Source organism: Monopterus albus, unplaced genomic scaffold (genome assembly GCF_001952655.1).
Source record: "Monopterus albus unplaced genomic scaffold, M_albus_1.0 scaffold279.1, whole genome shotgun sequence".
Lineage (NCBI taxonomy): Eukaryota > Metazoa > Chordata > Actinopteri > Synbranchiformes > Synbranchidae > Monopterus > Monopterus albus.
The window spans coordinates 630071-654732 of NW_018128159.1; the positions used below are offsets into that span (position 1 = coordinate 630071).

Here is a 24662-nt window from a genome sequence, read left to right on the forward strand (position 1 = left end):
GTGTGTGTGTGTGTGTTGAAGGGATAGGAAGGGGAAGGAGACCATGCAGGTTATAGGAGGGGCTGGGGTTCAGGGGGAGCAGAAAAGGAGGGAAGGGATGGGAGTTGTCTCTGAGTTGAAATGCTCCCCAGGACCAGACTGTTTGTGTGCTTGTACCACGTGTACATGTATGTGTGTTTGGGTGGGTGGGTGTGAGTGTGTGGTGCCAGCGGTGGGGGAAGGGCTTCAATGGAATATTCATGCTACTTTGTCTTTATATTTCTTTCCATCTGTCATCAAGTTGTCCTCTGTGAGTGTGCCTGTCTTAATCTATGAATAGATACTCGTCAGATATTAACAGACAATTAGTCTGTTCTGTGTTTCAAAGACAAAATACAAAAACGTCCTTGGTTTGATTTTTCTTTTCTTTATTCTGAAAACATCAGAATCTCATTTTACTCCATCAAAGTCATTCAAACTCATGCAGCTTTCATCCACAGTTAGCCCAGACCGAAGCCTTGACACATTTCTCAGTTCAACGAGCACCATAGCAGATTCGCTCTCTGTCGGCTGCAGGTCATTTGTGTTTGTTTTTATTGCTATTTTTAATCGCTTGAAATTTGAACATAAAGAGCAATGATAATGTGGTGATTAACAGTAGGGGATGCACACAAGGACTTGTTTCAGTAGTTTTGTTTCAGTAATGGCAGTTTGACATGAAGTCAAAGGTTCTTCCAATAAAAATACTGAATACGTGTGAATCCTGTTTCTTGTGTTAACATATTTAGACCAAGTAACACATTTAGTTATCAAGCGTTTCAAATTAAAGATAGTCTAAGAAAAGACATATAAATATTTGTTGAATTATGGTATTTTTAAAGGATAAGGCCAGTCATTTCTTGTATTTCAACAATCTCCATACAGAGACTAAAACCGACAGTGAATTGCCTCTACTCACGGTTAATGTCAGTCCTGGTTTTGCTTGTTCATTTGTGCCATAGATCTCCAGTGTGGTTCAAAAACGATTAAAAACACATAAGGGAAACACACCGCTGCCACGTTTTTTCACTACGAAATCGACCGTGTTGCCCCAAACGCTCCCAGCAGTCATAATTTCCTGAAGTTAGCACGAGTCAGAGTCCAAGTGCACATGTGTGAGATCTTGTATGAGCTCTATGCTTTTTGTTTGCATTCTACTAGCTCCTCACACTCTGGCCTGGGGTTCACTAATAAAGAAACATGTCACCCAGTGCAGCAGTATGTTTCACTGGCACATTATTAATTATTTTTGAACAACATGGAGGTCTACAGCACAGACGAACAAGCTGATCTTGGACTGACACGCTGGCAGACATTAACCGTGAGTGGAGGCAATTCATTGTCTGTTATAGTCTCTGTATGAGGAGACTGTTAATATAGAAAATGACCGACCTTATCTTTTAACATTAATAACACTTAGCAACATATACTTTTGTTAAAACAGACATTAAACTAAATATACTAATATAGTATTTACATATCTGTTAAGCACTGTCCTTTACCGCCTTATCTTTGATTGGCGATCAATTTGAGCATCTTTCTAGGAGAAAATGAGCTGTAGAATGAATAGTCTCTGTTGCTGTCTACTTCACCACTCGAAGACTAGGGCTGCCATGTTGCCTGTGAGGTAAACCTGAGGCAAAAAAAATATGAATGGGATCAGTTTGAGCAGATCCCCTGTTCGGTCATCTGGATTTTGACAGCTGGACAGACAGTTAAGAGAAATGTTACTCAATAAACCAAAGTGAAACATGAGGAAGGTATGCCCTGCACTGACAATAGAAATTATACTCTTGGGTTATACTCATGGAGAATCCCGCCAGTTTTTAAACCCTCAGCTCAGTCAAAGTGCACACACACACACACACACACACACACACACACACACATCTACGCGCGCACACACTCTGCTGTGTTTTCATTACTTGTGCGGACTTTACATTGACTTACATTCATTTCCTATAGACTTATCCTAACCTTAACTGTAACCACTACTTGCCTAACCCTAATCCTGACCCCAACCTAAACCATGTTGCCAAGGATGGCCGAGTCCCCACAATGTCAGTGTGTTAACAGATTTCAGTCCCCATAATGTAAGTAATAAAAGCACACACACACACCCCTCTGTGCACAAACCTGCTGGGTCCTTTCTGGAGCAACCTTTTCAAATGAAAAACGAACTGCTTCTACTACATATTTCATTTTAACTGTTGATGGGCAGTTGTGCTAAAAAAATGATTTAGGATGGCCTCAAGGCTTTTCCCTCATAGAGGCATTTTCCTCCAATAGAAGTTAATTTTGTTGTCACTTCATTGATTGTGAATGAAATGTAATGTTCCAGTCAAGAGGTTCAGCCTTGAACAAACAGGATGTTAGTAGTTGTTAGAACACAGTGTAAACACTGTTTAGACATTAAGTGCCTTAACCTTTGTATCAACTAGCAGCAGAGTAGAAACTTGCACCTAGAAAAAAGTTGGACACTAGCCTTGAGTTTGAATAACAAAACGACTGTGAATGTCTTAAATGGCTGGTTGTATGGAGCTGAATGCGGCACAGGGGTCTGAGGCAAGCTGTGTCTGCGGCTCTGTTTGCTTCTGGGCGGCTGTGGCTCAGGAGGTAGAGCAGGTCGTTTCCTAACCGGAGGATTAGCGGTTCGATTCCTGGCTTGTCCAGTCAACATGTCGAGGTGTCCTTGAGCAAGACTCTGAACCCCCAGTTGCTCCCGGTGATGTCACCGGTGTGTGAATGCGTGAGTGCTTGGGAGTGCGAATGGGTGAAGGGCCGAATAATGTGAAAGCGCTTTGAGTGTGCTGTAAAAGCATAGAAAGGCGCTATACAAGTATAAGACCATTTACCATTTACAATGCCTTTCATGTCCCTCATATCAGCCTTCCTTTCATCAGTCCACCCCTGCTGTGCTGTTTCGGAGGAAGGGTCCAGTCGGCAAGCCGGATTAGCTTCCAACTGGTGCTTGTCCAGATTCTGATTCTGAAGGGGGGCTTAACCAGCCTCGCTTCAGAAAAGACAAGAGGAAGGAACAGGAGGGAGGGAGGAGAGGAGAGGAAAAGGTCTCCTGTAGGGGTGATGCTCCTCTTCAGTTGTTTACCTTGCAATTAACGTGCTGGATTGTCCAATGAAAGGAAAGAAAAAGTCAAGTGTGTAAACCACAGAGCATTGGGCCACCACTGATACAGAAACAGAAGCTGACAGAGTTCATTATACAGTAGGGAGGGCCTGGGGTGCTGTTCAACACCTGCTCTATTGGAATAGTTGTGCATCTACACACACACACACACACACACACACACACACAGCTTTAAAATGTATAAAAGCAAAGCCCCATACTGCAAGTGTCATGGGCAGGGCGCAGACGACCAATCAGCAACAGATGCCCCCTGGAGGTAAATGATCTAGACTAGCGTGTGTGAGTGTGTGTTGTTCAGCATGGTGGTTAACACAAGCTCTCGGAGCCACTGTCATCATTGCACCACCCTGTGACATGGGTGCCTGGGGACCTTATTTTAGGCCACACCAGGTGCAAGTGTTTTAGGCTGGTTACATGATCTTGGATGCTTGGTAAGACCCATGTGTGTCTGCATGCTGGAGTCCAGGAAAGGTCAGAGATTGGGTGGAGGTGCTAGGAATAGGGGTGTGAAATGCCTGAGTGTCTACAGAGTCATGTGACACACACACACACACACACACACACACAAGGCCTTCAAACCCAAAGACAGCAGAACAATCCTCCTATCTGTCCTTCATGTCTATCCCCAGCACTGTTTTTCTCTCTCCTCCCTCCCATTCTCCATTTTTCTTCTCTCCTCTTCTCTTATTTCCTCTTCTTCTCTCTCACGTAAACACGATGCTGCTTTCTGGATCTGGGATGCCTGAGGGACAGAGCACAGACAGGAGCCCCGTCACCATGACAACAGCTTCTCTGAGCTGCCTGACACCCAGACGGCATTGGCTGAGGGCTGTTGGGGGAGGGGGGAAGTGGAAAGAGAGAAAGAAGAGTGAGAGAGAGAGAGAGAGAGAGAGAAGCAGGAGTAAGTTGAGCAAGGAGTAGGAAGAGAAAAGGGGGTGTAAGGGGGGAGATGTAAAGAAAAGGAGATAACAGAGGCAAACGACCCCATTTCTTCTCTTGGGCCTGTGTGGCCTGTATGGTTCATGTGCAGAGGGAGAGGGAGAAAGCAGAGGAAGAAGGAGGGAAAGGGGGTTGGGCAGAGAGCAGCGGTGGGAGGATGAGGAGGAGCAGGAGGCCAGTGTGTGTTAAAGGGTGTGGTGTATATGATCTTCTCAGAGTCGTATAATAAAGCTGGTGGTCCAGACTCTGTGTAAATGTGAGCACACACATGTTTATGAGCCACTGTACTGGAGTCAAATTCCTCGTGTGTTCAACATACCTGGCCAATAAAGCTGACTATTGAGGTCATAGTTAAAGGTGGTGTTGTACTGAACTACATGTAGCCGGGGAGGACAAAGATATGGAGACACCTCTAAATATAATGTAGTCCAATATAACACCACCTCTAAGAATGACCTCTTTAATAAATATATCATTGATTTTATACATTTATGACAATTTCACTAAAAACTGAAACATTTTGTGTTTCCTCCAACAAGTGTTGCATTGAAATGCATACAATTGTACAGGTGTAGCTAATAAAGTGGCCAGTAATTGTACATCTATGGCTGTGTGCTTGTAAGCCAGTGAATCACTTTGCAGTTCATATCAGTCTTTTCTTTAGATTGAGCTCAAATCATATAAAGAAAGCTTAACTGTCACACACTTTCCCTTATGGTCATGTTGAGCTATAGTAAAAGCTTGGGATTTTCAGCTTTTGGTCATGGCATGAATGCAAATATTACTGGCCAGTTAGTTTACTACCATGCTCTGGTAATAGGGGACAGTGGGTTTAAATTGGTTTTTTTTTTCTCTTGATTTATTCACATTGGATGGAAAAACATATTTAAACAATTGTACTGTGCAGCCAGGCTCTGGGAGGTTATACTGAGCTGAATACTGCTGGGACAGATTTTCAGTGTAGTCCGTCTAGTAGCTGTTGTGTTTTTTCAGTGTGGACTGACTACCATGCTATACCTTTATAGTTTACACAGATGAATGGAGTCACACCTGAAATATAAGTGTTGACCTATAGTTTTGCACTGGAATTCACCCACTGATAACACAACCACAAAACTAGACAGATAGTATTGTACACGAACAATTATCTTCCTTGGCGCGCATTGCTCTCCCTAGAGCAGCAGCTCTAGCATGGCTAAAAATGATAGTTTCTGTAGCCTACACATCTACAAAGCTGCCATTATACTAAAAAGTAGTCTTCTTACTTGTTATAATTAAGATTAACAATAATTAATCACCTGTGTTGGAGCAGAGATGCTGCAGACTCAGGATAAAGAGCAGAAACTGAAAATAGTAATTCAAGTAAAAACATGTTAATTATGTGTTGCTGTAATTCACTTTGTTCATTTATGTACTATATGTTCCTTTTTGTGGATCACAGGAGCAAATGATGAAGACTGCTGAGAGTATTTGGGCTAATGTCATGACCAAAGAATCAGGCTTCTGTTTAAAAGCACTGAGGTTTGAGATTGTGCAGACTTTTACTGACGTCCTCTACCCAGTACGCCTTTCCAACTGAAGTTGCATTAATCATTGAAATCATGTGACAGTGTGCTTGGTTGAGGTGAAAACCTGTAGACGTGGTTGCCTCCAGAGTCTGAAAGTATCACTGTGGGGTCAGCTAGGGGGGGGGAGGCATTCAGTGTGTGCGAGATAAAATGACCCCCCTTTTTTGTACGGGGGGAGGGGGGAAGGCATTCAGTGTGTGCGAGTGTGTGCGAGATAAAATGACCCCCCCTTTTTTGTGTGCAAACAGCAGTGAACAGTAAGCATGTTTCACCTCGCCTATGAATTCTAAGTTGTAGCTGGTTTTGTGAAACACCTCTGTGGATGGATAGCTTTCTGTGCTGACACAAAGACAGGCAAAAGGGAAAGTGACAGAGGAAACTTTTACAAAGACAGATTGAAGATGGAGAAGAATCTGGTACAGAGAAATAAATATAAGATTGGTGTGAAGAGGAACAAGATTTAACAGGTGAAATCTTTTCATTTTTCAATGGGATGCACTCACCCAAACAAACCAAATCATAGAATGCAGTATGAAGTTAAAATGTTTTGCCCAAAAAGCTACAGAACTGTCTGGAAATTCTAAGAAGCTAACACGTAAGTGAAAACCATTAACATGTTTTATCAATTCCCAACATGGTAATAATGAAATATAATCTGGTTCTTTGCTCTAATTGGTACCGGAAGGATTCACAATGGCCACTGATGATTTAATTCTTTGATTGGTGTGAACTGACGGTAGAAGCATTAGCAGTTAGAGAAGACTTGGTTCTGACTGAGGGCGAGCAGGCTGCTGATGCGGCTTAAATATTTTCCAGTGTTTGTATTACTGTACCTGCAGAATGGCTGTGAAATGCAATGCACCATGTTTATGTGTAGCTTGGCAGCCTGCCAGCATTGCTTAGAGGGGAAACAGCAAATGAAAAGTGTGTGTTTTGGAGCAGAGAGAGAGGGGATTTTGTGTGTGTGTGTGTGGCTCCTTGTGCACTGGGTCTTCCTGCCGTTCTGTGATCACTGGCATATTTAGACTAATCATTGAAGAGGGGGAGCATGTGTCACCATGAATATGATCTCGCGTGCTGCATGCTGTTTGTATGTGTGTGTGTGTGTGTGTGTGTGTGTGTGTGTGTGTGTGTGAGCACAATCCACACTGAAAAGAAGAAGGGGACAGAGCGGTGAATGAGAGGAGCGTGTTTCTAAATCAGAAGCAGAAGTTGAGACAGAGTGATGGAGCGGGGGCTCTGATAGGGGGGCTGGTGTGTGTCTGTGTAGGTGCATGTGTTGCAGTACTGCACAGCCCAGTCTGGTGTGTCTGTCTGCTGGACTGTGAAGGTGAGGGTCAGGGGCGAAGGGGGAGGCATTCAGTGTGCGCGAGATAAAATGACCCCCCTTTTTTGTGTGCAAACAGCAGTGAACAGTAAGCATGTTTCACCTCGCCTATTAATCCTTTCTACCGACAGGAGACCTAGACCAACAGAAAGAACAGAGGCATCTTCCTTCTCTTCTATTAAATCTTTCTGCTTCTTTCCTTCTCTTTTATTTGCTCTGTTTCCCTCCTCTTTGTTCTCTTCGCTGTGTTGCTACCTCTCCCAGCCTTATCTTCCTATCTGTGTGTGTGTGTGTGTGTGTGTCGTCCCCTCTCTGGTTCTCTGTCTCTGTGCGCGCCAGTGCTCTGCTATGCTGGCTGACACTATGCTGGGGATATTTCTGTCAGCCTCTGTTTATTTATTGATGCCGATGCTAGTGAGAGTTCTACTGCCCACATGCATGCTTGTCTTAAGAGAAAGTAAGGTGCTCTCTGGAAATTCTCACCTTCTTTTCACCTTCTCTCCAGAGCAAATATGTGTCCACCTCTGTCCTAATGACATTGTGGGGCCAAGCCTGGATGTGTCAGCTCTTTGACCTCTGTATAGCCAAACAGGAACTGCCTACTCTGCACCCCCTGTGTTGTTTCGTGTAGAGGATGAAAGGCTGATGTCACTGAAATAGAAGTTTAAATCATCCCTGAAAGAGTACCTCCCCAATGCTGCTGTCTCTGACAACAAGCTATGGCAAGCTATGAGCCACGCTGCCTGGCAACTGAAACAGTTCCTTGAAGCAAGAATGCATATAGAGCACATTAATGCCAGATCTCATTGTGTGACTCTGCTCAACTCTGGGAGCCTGTCAACTGGTGGTCCCAAGGTCAGCAGGTCTCCCAGGACAGGCAGGCTGAGGTGTGTAGAGGTGGGATGACAGGGAGGAGGCAGGCAGGTATGACTGTAAGGTGGCTGTCCCATGGGAGACCCTGTCTCTCATCTTCCTGCTGCTGTCACTGGCAGCCAGTATCTACCTAATAGTGCATCCAGGTAATGTTGGCAAAATTGTAAAAAAGAGAAAATATCCACTGTTAATGATTTGACTGTTCAAGTCTTGTGTCAAGTCTGTTTTCACAAACTGTGTTTTCCATGACATTGTCCTCCTTGGTTGAGGTTATGCTTGATGCAAGAGGTTAATGGAGATCACACGGCAGCACAGGTTGTGACATAGTTTTGCTGATAGCGCCATTACAACACTACACACATAATATTATACATGACCAGGCCATATTCTATTCCTTTGATAGACATTGCTCTTCCCATAGAACAATAACTCTAGCATGGCTAAAAATAGTACTTTCTGTTCCCTGCATAGCTACAGAGTTGCTATTATATTAAAAATGAGTCTTGTTACTTGGAATAATTAACATTAACAATAACAAATTTGTCTCAGCTCGTTAATATTGCGGTGCTGTCACGTTCATAATAGCACAACGCAGCAATAGCTTTGAGCAGGTTACAGTGTAAATGGCGTTGCTCGGTGTATGTAGTCAGAGAAGACTACCACAAGTGTTTTTTCAGCCTCTGTACCTGACACCATAACACCTTAATGCAGGGTTTTCGACTAACTGGAAGACAGGGACCACCATTCTGTCTAAGAAGTAACCCGAGGACCACCTGAGGGGTGGCTACAGCGGATGGGCACTATTTTAATCCTGAAAGTCACCATATCTTTTCTAAATATTATATATTTGTATGAATTTGATTATTCATGAAGAAGTAATACATGGAAATGAGTTTAGGAAAAAAAATCATATAGTGAAACTACATTACTGAACGCATGATCAGGGACCACCTGCAGTGTCATCTCAGACCACCAGGGGTCCACGGACCACTGGTTGAAAACCTTTGTCTGAACGTACTACTATAAATCAAGTTAAAGAGGGAACAAAAATTGATGGGGGAAAATGTACACACAATAAGTTATTGCAGGATGGTTATTCCCCCCCCCCGCTAGTTCCACAACCACACCAAATGAAAAGCCAGCTGAAGAAATGAGCTGTTCTCATCACATGCAGTATTTGAAGTGGTGCACTACTTAAACCAGATTGCACAATTCTAATTAGCTCACTCAACTGCATTAGTGTAGTATATTATTTCAAATCTCCACATTTCCTACTCTTAATTACAACTACATGGTTTCCTGCACAGTTTTATAGCGGACAGGCCTCCTCACCTGAAACTGAGATGGTCTACAATAATGATAATACAATCAGAATCAGAATACAAGATGAATACACTTTTATGAAATAAAACGTGAATCTTCAGGTAAAAGAAGCACAATATTTCAAACGGCAGATTTAAAGTGGGGCTATTTTTAGGGTGTCATCCACTAAGACGTGATTGGCAAATGAGATGCGCCAGGAACTGGGTGGCTTACGATTTCCTGGGGGAACCTGTGGACTAGGAGGCTGACGTAAGAGTTTCTTTCCCACTTGACTGCTCATATTTGCAGTTTAGATGACATGACGGTTGCACTGTAAACGCTGTAAAGTCACACTTGAAACACATGTACTGACTGATCAGAAAGAACACATAGGTAAACTACATTAAGAGAAATAAGTGTATAGCTCCTTTTTTCTTAAATCTGAAAAATTTACCCAAAGCCCCCCAACCCCCACTCCTGAAATCCCATTTTTGTCAGTACCAAGCACTCTTACACCTCCTCCCTTATTTGTCCACTCTCTCGTTTCATTTTTTCTCCCCTTAATTTTTCCTTCTACTTTTTTTTAACCTCTTTTTTTTTTGACTGCCATTCTCTCTCAGTTTTCCCTCTCTCCTCAATGTGCCCCAGGGCCCTCAGAGTTTCAGTAAAGTCCCACAGACTGTCCATTGTCTTGGGAATGCGGTTTGCTGTCTCCCCTCACCTCCTCCTTCTTCTCGTCTTCCTCCTCCTCCTCCTGTCTGGCAGGGTTAGGTGGTGTTTGGCTTCAGGGTCCTCAAGGCCACTGGGTTTAAAGACTCAAAACTGACTAACCCTGGGATCAGAACCAGGACAGCTGCATAGGTTAAACTTGGCTTTAGATTTGGTGGAAATCAAAGGTTTAAACAACAGGTGGAACATGGGGCATTTTTAAAAGTTGTGTTCACAGACTGCTTTAACTTAACGATGTGTGTTTTGTCATTATTTGTAAGTAGGTCTAACAGTGTATGCACTGCTGTAACATATGAGATGACACACACATAAGAATGTCTATCATTGCTTTATATGTATTTCTGTCAGAATATCAAATTTTATCACTGGGACTCCTGAGGTGGAGGTGGCCCACATGATGGTGCCTCTGGGATACAAATGGAAATTGGTGGTGTGTGTCTGTATGTGTGCATGTTTATGTGTGTCTCACACGCCCAACCCCCTAATGTCTGGCACTCAGGAGGACTACTCCTATGGGAATGGCTCTTCCTGCCTGACTCGACAAAAACACACACACACACACACACACACACACACACACACACACACTCTAAAATAGAAATGGGGTGAGTGGATCAGACTGGTGTGAGGTGGTTTTGAATCTCTGGGCTGTCTGTGTTGGTTGCTAAACATAAGTGTACGGGTGAGGATTTGAAAGTCAAACTTGCGTTTCTGTTGTTACAGCAGGACTGGAAAAAACTCACCCCTGTGACTGGACTTTCTTCTCAATATAATATCAGCAAAAATTAGTAATAGTAAAAATAATAACTTAGTTATGCAGCTCACTTTCATATTATGCAGGATAGTATATGGCAGTTATTTAACTGTTTTGATCTGATGTCTGACTTCAGCTCTGAGGTCCACCATATTGCCTTAGGCACTATGGAATGTGTACAGCCTGACTACACCTCCCCTGCCCGTCTCTCTCTCTCTCTGTCTCTCTCTGTCTCTCTCTGTGTCTTTCTCTTTACTTTTTATGTTCACAGTATATGGCACCACCACTTCCCTCTCCTTTTCATCTCACACCTTCTCAGCTCTGCAGAAATAAAATCCAGTTGTGTGAGTGTAACATGGGAAAAATAGAGCGAGAGAGAAAAAGAAGTGAGCAGGGTAATATGAAAGAACGCCAAAGAATAAGGAGGAGGTAGATACAGTATTGCTAACAAGGTTGCCAGAGACTCTTTTCATTTTTAATAGTCCCGTAGGAGGTCTGGCTGATAAAGTGTTATGTTATATTATTAAATCTTGGCAAAGTTTGAGCTGAAACAGATTCCAGCAGCAGCAAGTGTGAAAGTCAGACTGTAGGTTAGATAAACTGTAGCAAAATTAATGGACAGGAGCTTGTACAGATACATGTGTCTAAGATTTTCTTTAGGCGACATGTTTTAAAAAGTTTCTTTACAGTATTTACATTTATGTAGTCGGTTTGTATAGATACATCACAAATAACTGGCAGGCTTTTCACATAAACAACTTCTCATTATACTTACAGTATCTCTGCCCCTGTTTCATCTGTCAACTGGTGCGAGCTTTTAGCACTTATTAAACAACTATGGGGGGGTGGTACAAAAATACTTAAGATGACACATTGAACAGCTCTGACAGAGTTAGAATAAATAAAACGGTGCAGTCAAGTTTAGTGATTTTATTTTCCTAGATTTTGTCTAAGATTTCTTCTTCTTCTTCTTCTTATTTCCTAAGGTGCTGGTAAGATCTGCAAAAAGAAAAACTGAGCAGAGTATCATCTTTCTTTTTGCTCACACTAATTGCTGTTTTAAAAATCTAACATCTTCCCAAGGTCTTAATTTTTATAATATGCTTCTTGCTGTTACTAATTCAATCCTACTTTCAAGAAATAGTCCTTAGTATGTTTAGTTTTAAATACAAAACATTTAAGAGCCAGAACTTGACCAAATATATAAACATACAGAATAAATAAGGCAGAAAATTAGTTTAAAAAGGTATTTGCTATGCAGTGTAAACAGTTTGATGGGCGTACAGGTTTGAGTGAACACAGAAGTTTGAATCTACTGCAAATAAATTTACAGAAATGAAAATGTCACTTAGTATTACTTGCTAAATGTCATTGTGTGTAGTGCTTATACATACACACCTATTTTGTGTGATTCTCTGAGATGGCGCTCGTGTGTTTTTGTGTGCGCACTTGCATAGTAAGTGTTGGTGCCTAAAGGAAATTTCCACCGTTAGATCTTAATGCTGTTATTTATCATCAATCTGCTATGTGTGTTGCGTTCCTTGTGATGAATTGTTTATATTATTTAAATACATTTTGTGGTGCTAGCTTAGTCTCAGTTTTTCCTAGACTTTCATTGTACAAGCCCCAGACACTGGCTGTGAACCTGTTGAATTTCTGCTGTGGTTTTTTTACGTGTAGGTGGAAAGACTGAAAGTGACAACGAAAGCGGTGGCGGGGGTTGAGGTTTTGTAGCCAGAAATAGTGAGAATCTCGCCTGGTTGGCAAAATGCGACATGTCTTTTGGCTGCACTGCATTCTGGTCTACGGGGGCTGAGCAGAAGTTATCTGTGCTTATAATAGATTTTTGTGTTATTATAGAATGTTGGTTAACAGGGCAGCTGATGCAGAAAGAGCATGCTCTTTGATTGTGAGGTGCTAAGATGCAGAGCTGCCTCTTGCTGCAGGTGTTTTGCACTGGGAAATATGTATTTACATTTGTCTTAAAAACAATGAAATACACCCACAAATACATCATCATTTATAGCTTTTTTTTAACAGTGTCCAAAGTGTCAGAGGGCACCTTTACATGTTGTGCGTGTCATCACCTGTGAGCTGGCCTTTTAGAGGATGATCTACCCACTCCATCTTGATCTGCAGCCCTTTCTGACCTGCAGAGCAGAGCAGTGACTGAAGCCCAGCTGGATGCAGACTCCACCTCTGTACTCAGAGAAAAAGAGCTGTGCTGCCCTGAAACGGAGAACAGACAGAGCATGATAAAATCATTTTCTCTCTCTCCTGTCTCTTCTTCCCATCACTTACACACCTTTCATTCTTCTACTGTATTCTTCACATTAGGTTTTGTCTCCAAGCTTTAAGCATTCTATTAGTCCCTAATTAGTAGCATTAATAATCTTAAATTAGGCATACGGCTTTCAGTGCATGTTCAAGTCTGCCTCTTTCATTCAAAACCTGCGCATATTGTGTGTGTTTTGTAGACAAACGTCATCAGAACACCGTGTCTTCTGGTCCTCTTGTGGATTTTCACCCAACACCAACTGCCTAATGAGGGAGTGAAAGGCCAGGGCTAGATGGGGCAGGGGATTCATATCACTGTGTGTGTGTAATTAAAGAGCAGTGCCAGTGCCGGGGGTGGGGGGCTTATGTTAGAGAGGGTCACCAGGGCGAGCAGCGGGCCATCACCAACCTTAGGTCGTTAACTACTGATGCTGCCAGTAAAGGCTTCTGGGTGTGTGTTTACGCCATCGTGTGTGTGTTTGAGTGTAGGTCTGGAGGCCAGCTGCAGAATTACTTTACATCAGTACCTCTTTTATTCTTTTAGTTTGTGCATGTTTTGTCACTGTTATTTAGCTTATATTTTAGCAGTAAAGTACTGTAGACTGGTCTAAGATCTTTCTGCTAGATTAACTACGGTAGTCTACTCATTTGATTAATCGAATAAGGGTTTCACTCTATAACCTGTGAAAACATGGTGAAAAGTCAGTTTCTCAGAGCTCAGTGCAACATTTTCAGTTGACTTGTTTTGTACCAACAACAGTTTAAAATTCAAAGATATTCCATTTATAATGATGTTAAACAGGAAATCAAAGCAGAAAATATTTGGCATTTTTGCTTTATAAATTACTAATAATGATTTAGTACTGATTAATCATTTAACAGTACATTGTATTAACACCATAATATGTGTAGGATGGTAGTTAATGGTTTTGTAGTTTTAATCACTATTTCCACTGGTCATTTTCATTTCCAGGGCTCCAGGGCTATAATGATCACTGTAGCCTCTCAGCTCAAATAAAACTGGAAATACCACTACAAGTCCAACAGGGCATGAAATGATTGGTCAGATGATTAGACAGGTTGTAAACAAGCCAACAGGTTACCCAGATTAAACCACTTATTTTGGATATAAACACAAAAATGAGCACAACAAACAATCCCTTATTTCAACTGTGACAAGTACAAAACGTCAGCAATAAGCCAAGGACACACTTAGTGAACTATGTTGGATGTTTCAGCTACTGTTTGCCTTTGTGTCCTCCTCCAGATAAGGCTGGGAGACCTTCAGGTTTCTTTTAATATCCTGTGTAATTGTCTGATTGCTCGTGTTATTTGCCTTCTGTTGTAATGCTGCTACATTTACACATCCCACTAATTAAGTCTATTTGTTCAATGTTATGATTTCCAGTATGAGCGATGGCCAAAACTAAGTTCTAATAAACCAGAATTATCATTTTGAAGATTAATTCTAATGTGCATATTAAAAGTTAAATCTGTTCATTCCTGTTAGTTCCTAAAGCAATTTCTTAGTTTTTGTGTGGTTGTTTTCCTTCTCTTATTTTGAGTTGTTTTGTCTGTTGCTGATCATTCTGTCAGCTGCTATCCAGCCCACAGAGAGCCACCGCATCAATATCATGTTTAGAGGAGGCAGGAATTGACAAGCAAAATTGTCTGTGTTTCTGCATTTTTGTTTCATCTCAAAACTGTTTATTTCTTCAAATGTCTGCTTCTGGTGTGTGCACAGATGTGCATGTTTTTGTCTTCCGCTTCGTGGTATGTTGTTTGTCCTGTCAGGTAGCATGTGTGAATTGCCACAGGCTGATTGGTTAGCGGTGGGAGTTGAGGTAGGTGCTCAAGGGCAGCATTGGGAGGCCCTGGTGTTGTCCCCCAGCTACAGTGTCTTCCCTCTGTGCTTGCAGCTCGGTGCAGTGCTTTGGTAGCTGCGAGGCAGCTCCAGGCTCCTGGGGCACTGATGCTAGGTGGAGATGCTTCAGAGGGGAGGAGGGATATGTGTATGTGTGTTTTTGTTTGTGTGTTCTGTGGGGGTATCTCAAGCAGATTTGTTAACTGGTAATTAAATCACCTGATTCACATAACAGATGCCGGAGGTATGGGAAGACAGAAACCTATATGTGTGTTTGTGTGAGGTGTATACAGTACATTCCCATGCATGTGGGTGCATATTTTTCTGCATACCTGTTGTGTGTGTGTGTGTGTGTGTGTGTGTATGCATGCCTGTGCAGGGAGTGGCTCCTGCCATCCAGGGCATTTCTGTGTCATAGGGTTGGGAGTTGGGCTTCTGGCAGAGCATTCCGGTCGCTCTCCGTCTTCTTTTGATTAGACCCGTCTGTCGGTCGGCAGCACTGCTTACACACTCCTGCCTCTCCACTAATCTTTATAGAGCTGACTTCACTGACAGAGTTATTGGAGCACTTGAAGCAGAGGGGAGAGGAGGAAAAGGACGAATAGGGGAGTTAGGAGGGGCGGGTGATGGTGATGACACTCAGGAGCAGTGTGGAAATTTTGGGTTTGGTCATGGACATTATGGAGATGCAGTAGTGCCATATGAGATCAGCCATTTTTCAGCAAATCGGTTTGCAACTACACATATAGACGCACAATGGAGTAATTGTTTGTGCAAGAACACTTCCATATGTATACATATCCTTATGCCTGCACAGATGTCAGTCTTTTTTTCTGAGTAAGCCTCAGTTTTTCTTTACAGCCCTCACACATCAAAGACAAGTTCTTTACATTAACAGTTTCAGCCCATCTGCTTTTTCAGCAAGATTCACAGTTTATGCCTTTTGGAGGAGCCAGAGAGTGAAAGAGGGAAAGGGCGACAGAGAACTCTTGTGTAAATAATGTAAGGTCACAGAAGAATGTTCTGCTCAGAGCCTTTAGGTGTCAGTATGGACTTCAAACATTTTTATGTGTTTGTGTATTTGTTTGCGGTACACAGTGTGTCTGTGCGTATGTGGGGGTGGCTGAAGAGGCCTGGCAGGTCAGTCTGAGCCCTTGTGATCCAAAAGGAACACAGACTCGCACACACATACACACACACATTTTCACAGACTCACTCACACAACTAACAGGTCAGTGTCAGTGTTGTTGTGGCTAGCAGGTAGCAGTGTGTTGGCCTACTTGTCTGGATCGAGATAACAGCAGATCCATTACCCCTGGAAGCCGAGGTCTGATCACTGGACAGATAGAGCTGCTCACTCACTGTCTGTGGGGCGTCCAGCCTCCAACGTGGTTCTATTGGAAGGAATGATCAAACACAAATCAACACATAACCTGTGTTAACTACAGAGGGATTTTTACTACTCTTTTTCATTTACTCAGGGGGAATAAACTAATTTCTTTTGTCTCTACAAATAGTTTGAATACAGAATACTGTTTGTTACAGAATGCTGACTAGTGACTCTGCTCACAACATTTTTAACACAAACTGATTTTTTATCGGGGCAGCACAGTGGCACAGTGGTTAGCACCGTTGCCTCACAGCGAGAAGGTTCATGGTTCGGGCCCCACCTGGGACCTTTCTGTGTGGAGTTTGCATGTTCTCCCCGTGCTTGCGTGGGTTCTCTCCGGGTACTCCGTCTTCCTCCCACAGTCCAAAGACATGCAGCTTAGGTTGATTGGTGTCTCTAAATTGCCCATAGGAGTGTGTGTGTGTGGTTGTTTGTCTATGTGTTAGCCCTGCGATGGATTGGCGACCTGTCCAGGGTGTACCCCGCCTTCGCCAGATTGCCGGCTGGAATTGGCTCCCCCCCCCTTGTGACCCCGTTCAGGGACTAAGCGGTAGAAAATGAATGAATGATTCTTTATCAGTTACAGGATTAAGCAAATTTATTTCTGTTCCACTTTAATTGGTTTTCAGCATAACCATACACATGGTTGTTGTTTATATACAATGGCCCAGAACACACCCCCACCCCCTGTTTTGGATAAATACTTTTGGAGTATATAAACCACTATAGAGATCTGGAGTTATGACATCACATCCATTTAGCCTCTGGCTGGGTTTTTAGTTATTAGCCAGATTAGAAATCTCACTGGGATTTTGAATGGGGTTTTCTTTCTTCTGGAACGCAACCTGGATGTTCTGTTTCACTTCGGCTCTTTATACATAAAAGATGTTATGTTAGTCACACTAGAGACTTTTATTATTTTATGCGTGACCCAGTCTTTAAAGGAATAGTTTGTCATTTTGGGAAATACGGTTGTTTGCATTCTTGCCAAGTAAAATGAGAGGATCTACGTCAGCAGCTGGCATAGTTTAGGATGAAAACTGGAAGTGGAGAACCATTTGGCCAAACTCTGCCTTCCAGCACCTCTAAAGTCCCCTAATTAAGATGCACAAATGACAAGCTGCACAGAGTTTTGTACTGTGCTGGTATAGAGAAGTTTTGTTACCTCTGGACACAGCCCCCCCGGTTTTCAGTCTTTATGCTACACTAAGATAACTGTCCTCTGATTGCAGCTTAGTATTACTGTAAAGACATGGAGTGGCATCAGTCTTTTCATCTAACTCTTGGCAAGAAAGCCAATATGCAGATCTCCCAAAATATCTAACTATTCCCTCAAACACATTGCACCTTGGTCTGTGATTTGTAAGCAGCAGACTTTTGGAAATGTTTTATTTCCCAATGTGGAGCTGGATGTATGGAAGGATGAAGAATTAAGATGTTATATTGCAAACAAGCAGAATCATTAGTTAAAGCTAGATGCCAGATGGGGAGAGCTTGTTAAAAAAGGGTTTGAAATGGATGAAGCTAATTTTATGAAATGTAGTGGTGGGTGTTTTTATTTATTTATTTGTTTCTTTTTTCATGGACGTGGTGAGACAGTGAGTGCGAGGAGCCAATACTGTGCAGGTATTGTGAATCAGGGAGCGTGGAGAGAAAAAGAAGAAGACAGTGGTAAACAGGGCAGCTATCAAAAGCCACAGGCTGCTTTAAACTCCATCACTGTTTTTTTTTCCTCATCTTCTCTCCCTTTCTTTCCTCATTTTTTCTTTTCTCTCTCTGTCCCTCTCTCGCTCTGCTCCCTGGCCATGCTGATGATTGACGGCCTGAGGGTTTTAATGGGCACTGGAGAGCAGGAGCTGAGGTCGGAGTTGTCATGGCAACTAGGAGAAGGGGCCTTTTGCTGCTGCTTCACCTGAGTACTGTGGAGCTTCGTTGGCCGGCTGAGGCAGGCAGCCACACACACATGCTCCCACCACACATACTCACATGTCAGCATCGCTTCCATTCATTCTTCCTCCTCTCTCTGAGATGCCCTGCTGTTCATCCAGCCATCTCTGCTCTCCTCTCTTCCTTTTGTCATTTTCATTTCCATCCTCCTTTTCTCTTTCTCTCTGCTGAGTACTTAATGCTCTCCGATACACCACAGCTCGTTAACTGTGCGTGTATATTAGCATTTGTATGCATGCATGTGTGTAAAGCATTTAGCCTATTGTTTTCATTGCCCATTGTTCAATAACAGTTCACAAAAACAGTATATACTTTATAAGGTACAGTTGAGGCCAGAAGCTTCCTAGATCCCACTGTTTTTTTTACTGGAGGTCATGCAAAGTTGCTCCATCTGTCAAACAAATTGCACTCAGTTTACTATAATTTTCTGGTATAAAAACCAACCTGGACATAGCTAAATAATTGTTGAAAAAGTAAAATAAAATAAACATAAAGACTAAAGGATACAAGCGCAGTCAGACTAACCCCATCCAAACAGACCTGGGGATAATTAGACTTGACCCAAAATGTGGATGACCCCAGTAGACCCAATAGAGAACACTAATACACTGCTGCTACTGAAAAGAGCAATTTATTCGCACACAGAGAGTGGACTGTTCTTCACTGTCTGACCTCTCATCACCCTTTGAGGTCTCTCTCTTTCTCCATCTCTCTATTAAAATCTCTACATTTCTCTCTGTCTCCTTGCACCTCTTCACGTTCTGCTTGCGTCTGACTTCTGTGGACGTTCATGTCCACACTCCCTGTGAGTCCTATGTTTTGTTCAGAGTCCCATGGATTCACACCCTCTTTCCAGCGGTGTGTGCATCCTGCCTGGTGGCCCTGGGGCCTGTTAGTGTCTGGGCCATGCGGGTCAGCTCAGGGATGGAGGGATAATTTGCTCTGGAAGTGAGTGAAGCTCTAGTTACAGTGGGGGAGGGGCAGGAGGAGAGCAGTGTGTGTCTGTGTGTATGAGTCTATGATCGTTCAGTAGAGAATAGATTTTATTTTAAAAAAGGGATATTAACACTTACATAATGAACGTAATGATTCATTTGAGCATTTTTTGATCTGTCACTTCCATGGTTTGGTTACTGTACATTTAAGCAACTAAACTACTTGGATAAGGTGATGAAAAGGCTGTGATCATGGCTAAAAGAAGCCACTGTTGACTGGTGTAAGAGATGGGATGCAAACCGCTGTCTGTGGTGTCAAACTCAAAATTTTTTTTAAAGGCCACTTGTGAGGAAAAAATGAAGATACAGTAGGTTGCGCAAAGTGTTTGAACATAAAACCAATACTGTTGTTTTTTTCTCTGAGGAAATTGTGTCAGTACAGAAGAAGGCTGTCTGTATCTGTGTAATCCCTCCACCCCTGTGCTGGCAACATCATTTAGCATGCTCCACAGTCTGCCTTAAAATTTGTCCTCATTGCAGCTTTTTCGTTTCCTTCTCCCATCTATGTGGCCATGTGTGAATGTCGAGCTCTGATGAAGCAGTCACGACCAAACGCTGACTGTCAGCCTCACTGCCTCAGAAGAAAACCAGAGCAGCAAGTGTCACATCTGTCCTCTCCCCAGTGTTGAAAATCATTATAACTGAGAGCAGAAATGAAGGAAATACTACCAGAAATATAGTCTGGAGGCCATATTCACACAGGGGTTGCATGCAAAAAAGGATATTGTATAAATCCAAAATCCTAATATTGATTAATATTTTTTATGTTACGCATTAATATGAAGTGCTTTAAGTACTTTAAGTGCTTGGAACACTGCTTGGTATTTAACTAAATCCAACAATGATGAGCTCAATAATGAATTTCAGTGCTTTTAGCCAATGAAACTGGTGTTGTAGCACTGAGTATAAAAAGTGGTGAAAAGTCTTATTCTTGTATAATTCAATTCATTTTGTAATATTTACAGTAATTTACTGATCCAAAGTAAAAAAAAATGGGGGGGGGGGGGTTTCAAATGGAAAGTGTTTTGTTAAAAACATAGATATGTTCACCAGAATAATATACAGTATTGTTTTGGCGTTGGTACTAAAACTCAAGGACTTGTGTTGATTTGATTTCCAGCCCTATATGGAAATATAATTCTTTTAATTAAGAGCAGTCGCAATAAGTTATATTTTGATATTTAGAACCAATCAGGGTTTGTGAAAATATGCAGTCTAGCGTTAGCTCCTGAGGCAAGAGCTCAGCTCATGGTGCAGAGTCATTTTTCAGTTTGTCGCTCCCATCGACAGGATCTCTAGGTCCACTATGAGTTAGCTGTAGTCAGCTAGGGTTATTCATTCTGGATTATCACAGTCAGTAAAGTGAGATCTGAACAATTTAAGCAACTTTTAGCTAAATAAAACAAGACTGTATACAGGTACAATAAATACAGTTTGTGCCTCCAAAAATGGAGCCCCTGTCCCAGCATTCAACACAGCGTGACATACCTTCACATTCTTTATAGGAAGCTATAAGAGCTGTACATTTGCATATTTGTATTTGGTATTTTGGAAAATGTACAGAAAATAAGTCTCATTTTCTTTTCTGTTGTCCTTTTTATTGGACACTGTAAGGTACCTTGTTTAGTACAATAAAAACATTGATTCTATAAATATGGATGTGCAAAGCGATTGAGTGGGTCGCTCACACATGAAACATTTAAATTTGCTAGCTACCTAGAAAAAGAATGGGGGAAGAGCAAAAAACTCTGTCAAGATGATTTATAGACAATTGGCACACAGAGTGTTGAAGGCATTCTCTTCTTTTCTTTCTTGTCTTTCTTGTGCTGCATATACAGTATTACCGGACGATGTACCTTTTGTAAAAAATATTGGTGTCTTGTAATCCTATGTGGGGTGGGTCAGATGTCTGGTATGACAGAAATAAAATAAAACTAACTATATAACTCTTTTTGCTCATAATCCTGAAATCAACAGCTTCTTGCCACATTTTCAAGTTCATCTAGTTCTGACAAGAAACGATCGATGTTGCTGTCGCAGGCAGACAGTGCATCATACAAACTAATTCCCTGGAAGCAGAATCCTTAATGTTCCTTCCAAATCAGCATTTTGACCAGATGGTTTTGTGTCCTTCATCAGATATTTTCTCTGTCTGACCAAATAATCATGTGTTCATCAGTTACTGGTAACTGCTGTCCTTGTGTCCTGAGATGCAGAGAGTGTAGTCAAATTTGAAAGTTTTGTGGCAACATATTTTCTGACCATCGTGTCTCTGTCAGTTATTTTCAGTAAACACAGGATTATTTTAACACCTTTCTAATTGCTGTCTTGTCATGCATCAGTGTGCTGCTCTGCCACTGAAAATATACTTGTGGTGTTTCCTTCAGAGTGCGGCTGCTGCCCCCAGTCCAGTGATGGGCAACATGCCTCCCAATGATGGCATGCCAGGAGGACCCATGCCCCCAGGCTTCTTTCAAGTAAGACAAAAACTTTCTTGCTCACTTAATCCTTCACCTACCCCCACCTTCACCCATCACACACCCCTGACAACCCTCCGCCCCTCCTATATACATCACTAAGTCTATCCTTCTGTCTCCTTCTCCTTTTTTTTGCCCCTTTAGCTGTCCTAATCCCTGTCCAGATGTTCCCTTCTCTGTCTCTCTGGCTATATCCCATATGTCCATGATTGGGTTGTTAGCTCCTGGTCCTCTGCTGTTGATGCACTGAAGAGTTTTTCATATACATTGTATTTGCACAGATACAAAATGTTGCATTAGCATTGGTTTTTAAAGCTGAGGAGAGGAGACAGTTTTCTCCGGTGTTGCTTCACTAAGTGTTCTCTGAAGGCTGCCTCTGAGGCTGACGAGGTCATACACACACACTCTGTTTCCATCATGCTTTTCTTTTCTCCCTTGTTTGTAAACACACGTGCACAAGTCTTATTTGATAGGCGCTATATTTATCTGCATACATTCTTGTTTTGTTTGGCTAAAAAGTTGCTTAAATGGTTTAGATCTCACTTTACTGACTGTGGATAACCTTAGCCGACTGTAGATAACCTAGAGATCCTATGTCTAGGAGAGCGACAAACTGAAAATACGACTCTGCACCCTGATCTCAGTTACAATCAGGTCTCGGTTTGGGGGCTAATGCTAACTAGCAGCAGGTAACACAGACACCCCAGGTGAATCAATTTCTGTCCTGTCTGTGCTCAAACTGAACACTATAGTGGACACTTGGACATAGTTGAAGCATCCACTATTGTACACTACCAGTCAAAAGTGTGGACACACTTTCCCATTGAACTGAATGGGAAAGTGTTTCCAAACTTTTGACTGGTAGTGTACATAGCTGTATTGTATCGTTTTTTTTTATTTTTATTAACTTATAGATGCATGTAGTGTATATATCTAGGATTGCTAATGAACGTGATCTTCCAAAATGGCACATTTACCCAAAATTCAACACAGTGTGACAACAACTACACATTCTTTATACAGATGTTTAGTACGAATGTAGCTGCAATTGGAAGTCACTCGTCGTACCGTTAGCAGTCCTAGCTCAAGGAGCAGTTACATTTGGGTGAAAATAAAGCAAGAAAGCTTTTTTAATGGACAGGACAGGCAGAAGGTCTTTTGATTGAGACTGTCCCTTTAAATGAGAGGATTGATGCCAGTCTCACATCCGTATGGTAAATGTGAGGCTACTGCCATTAACCAGTTAGCTTAGCCTAACACAAAGTCTGAAAATAGGGTAACAGTGAGCCTGGCTTTATCCAAATGTAACAAAAAACACACCGATCAGCACCTCTGAAGTTCTCTAATTAGTATGGTATATTCACAGTAATGTGTTTACTCAGTACAAACCACAACTGGAAAAACACCCTGTGGTGCTTTTTGCATATTTTTATATTCAGCTGTGCTGACCTGCAGTTGACTGTAGCTTCATTTTTACCATACAGAGATGGCAGTGGTATTAATCTTCTCATCTAACTTGCAGCAAGAACAAGTATAAGTATATCTCCTGAATGTCCAAAACTATTTCTTGAAGGATAACCACTGCTATTGGCTAATGAATTAAAAATGTAATAGTCAGTCAAATCGCTTAATCTCTGAGAAACTCCCATGGACATTTAGTTGCTGTTTTCATTAAAAAAATTGACAATGAAAGTAATTGTTTGCTCATGTTGGATATTTAGTATGCCTGATGTGCATGTACTATAGTGCATAGGCTATAGTGTGGAGCTCTATAGCCATTTGCCTGTGCTGTCTTGTACTGGCTGATTGGCAGCTTGTGGTGTGCCATGCAGCCCGTGTGCTTGTGAGAGTATGTGCTAGGGTCGTGCAGAATGTTAATGATGTATGAGCAGTGAGCAGGGCAGGGAGAAAGCTATCTGATGGTGTTGTGTGATTGACATTGCTTTCCATAAATAGACCCTGTGGCTGGCAGACGACAGGCAGACAGACAGACAGACAGACAGACAGAAGGCAGCATGGGCTGAAGGGAGACGGAGAAAGAGGGGATGGATGGTTTCTTTATCTTCTCTTCTTTCTGCTTAGGGCAACAAAGTAAGCAAAGGTAAAGAACACAAAAAATAATAACATGAACAGAGAGCATGCATAGATCACCTAAAACAGACTGAATGTTTACTACACCTCTCCAAACTTTACATCAGATTTCTCTAAATCAGGCTGACAGTGCTGCCAAAACAGCAGCATATTTAAATGCGTTGCACCTTGCTAATCTTTCAGCATAAGCTAGAGCTAAAACCACACATACTGCTTACCTAGGTAGCTTGCATTCACTCCCTGGTGAACTAATGGTTGCAGTCCACATTGAAAATGCAGGCTACTGAGATCTCTGCAGTTCATTTTTTGTTGAGGTGAAGGAAAAGCAGATATTCTTATCACTCACATATTATTAAGATTTTACTCATATTTTCATCCAGCTGCTCTCAGCCATACTGGGGGTATGGCCAGTTGACCTTACCTCCAGTGTGGACCATATGAAATTTCCATATTTGTAGATTGATGTGTTGGAGAGTCAAACTCAAATATTTAGTAAAGCGAACAATGTTTTGAGACTCAAATTTTCTGCATGCTTTAGTCATTTCTCATCTGAAATCTAAGCTCAGCCTTCTCTCTCCCCTCGTCTCTGTACGCCTGGTATCCTTCTCCATGACATTTCCTCACTCTCTCCATTTCCCCTGTCTTTCAAACTATTATTTTCTCGCTCTCATACACACTCCTTCAGTGACACATGCTTACTCACCAGGTCTGTTGTGTCAACTATTCATGTGCAGTGTGTGTGTGTGTGTGTGCATGTGTAAGTATGTTTTTCAGAAATTTCTCCTAGTTGCACTAGAGCGGTAATTAACATAGGTGACCCCCCCCCAAAGGAGGGAAAATGGAGGTGGAGGGCATCCGCCGTGGTGTCTATGTTGCATACACTTGGCATATAATCCACCTCCTCTCAGCAAAAGTCCGTAGCTGCTGCATCATGGCCCTCTGGGGAGGACACGCAAAACGGGGAGA

At 42.1% G+C, this 24662-nt stretch overlaps 1 protein-coding gene across 1 annotated transcript in view; it reads left to right on the forward strand.

Moving 5' to 3' along the window:
- The window catches only part of ssbp4 (single stranded DNA binding protein 4), an 84842-nt gene that overhangs the window by 42625 nt on the left and 17555 nt on the right, over positions 1-24662 (forward strand). Inside the window, exon 5 of the mRNA XM_020622399.1 lies at positions 21516-21605. Coding sequence (XP_020478055.1) covers positions 21516-21605 — 90 coding nt within the window. The remainder of the gene's footprint in view (positions 1-21515; positions 21606-24662) is intronic.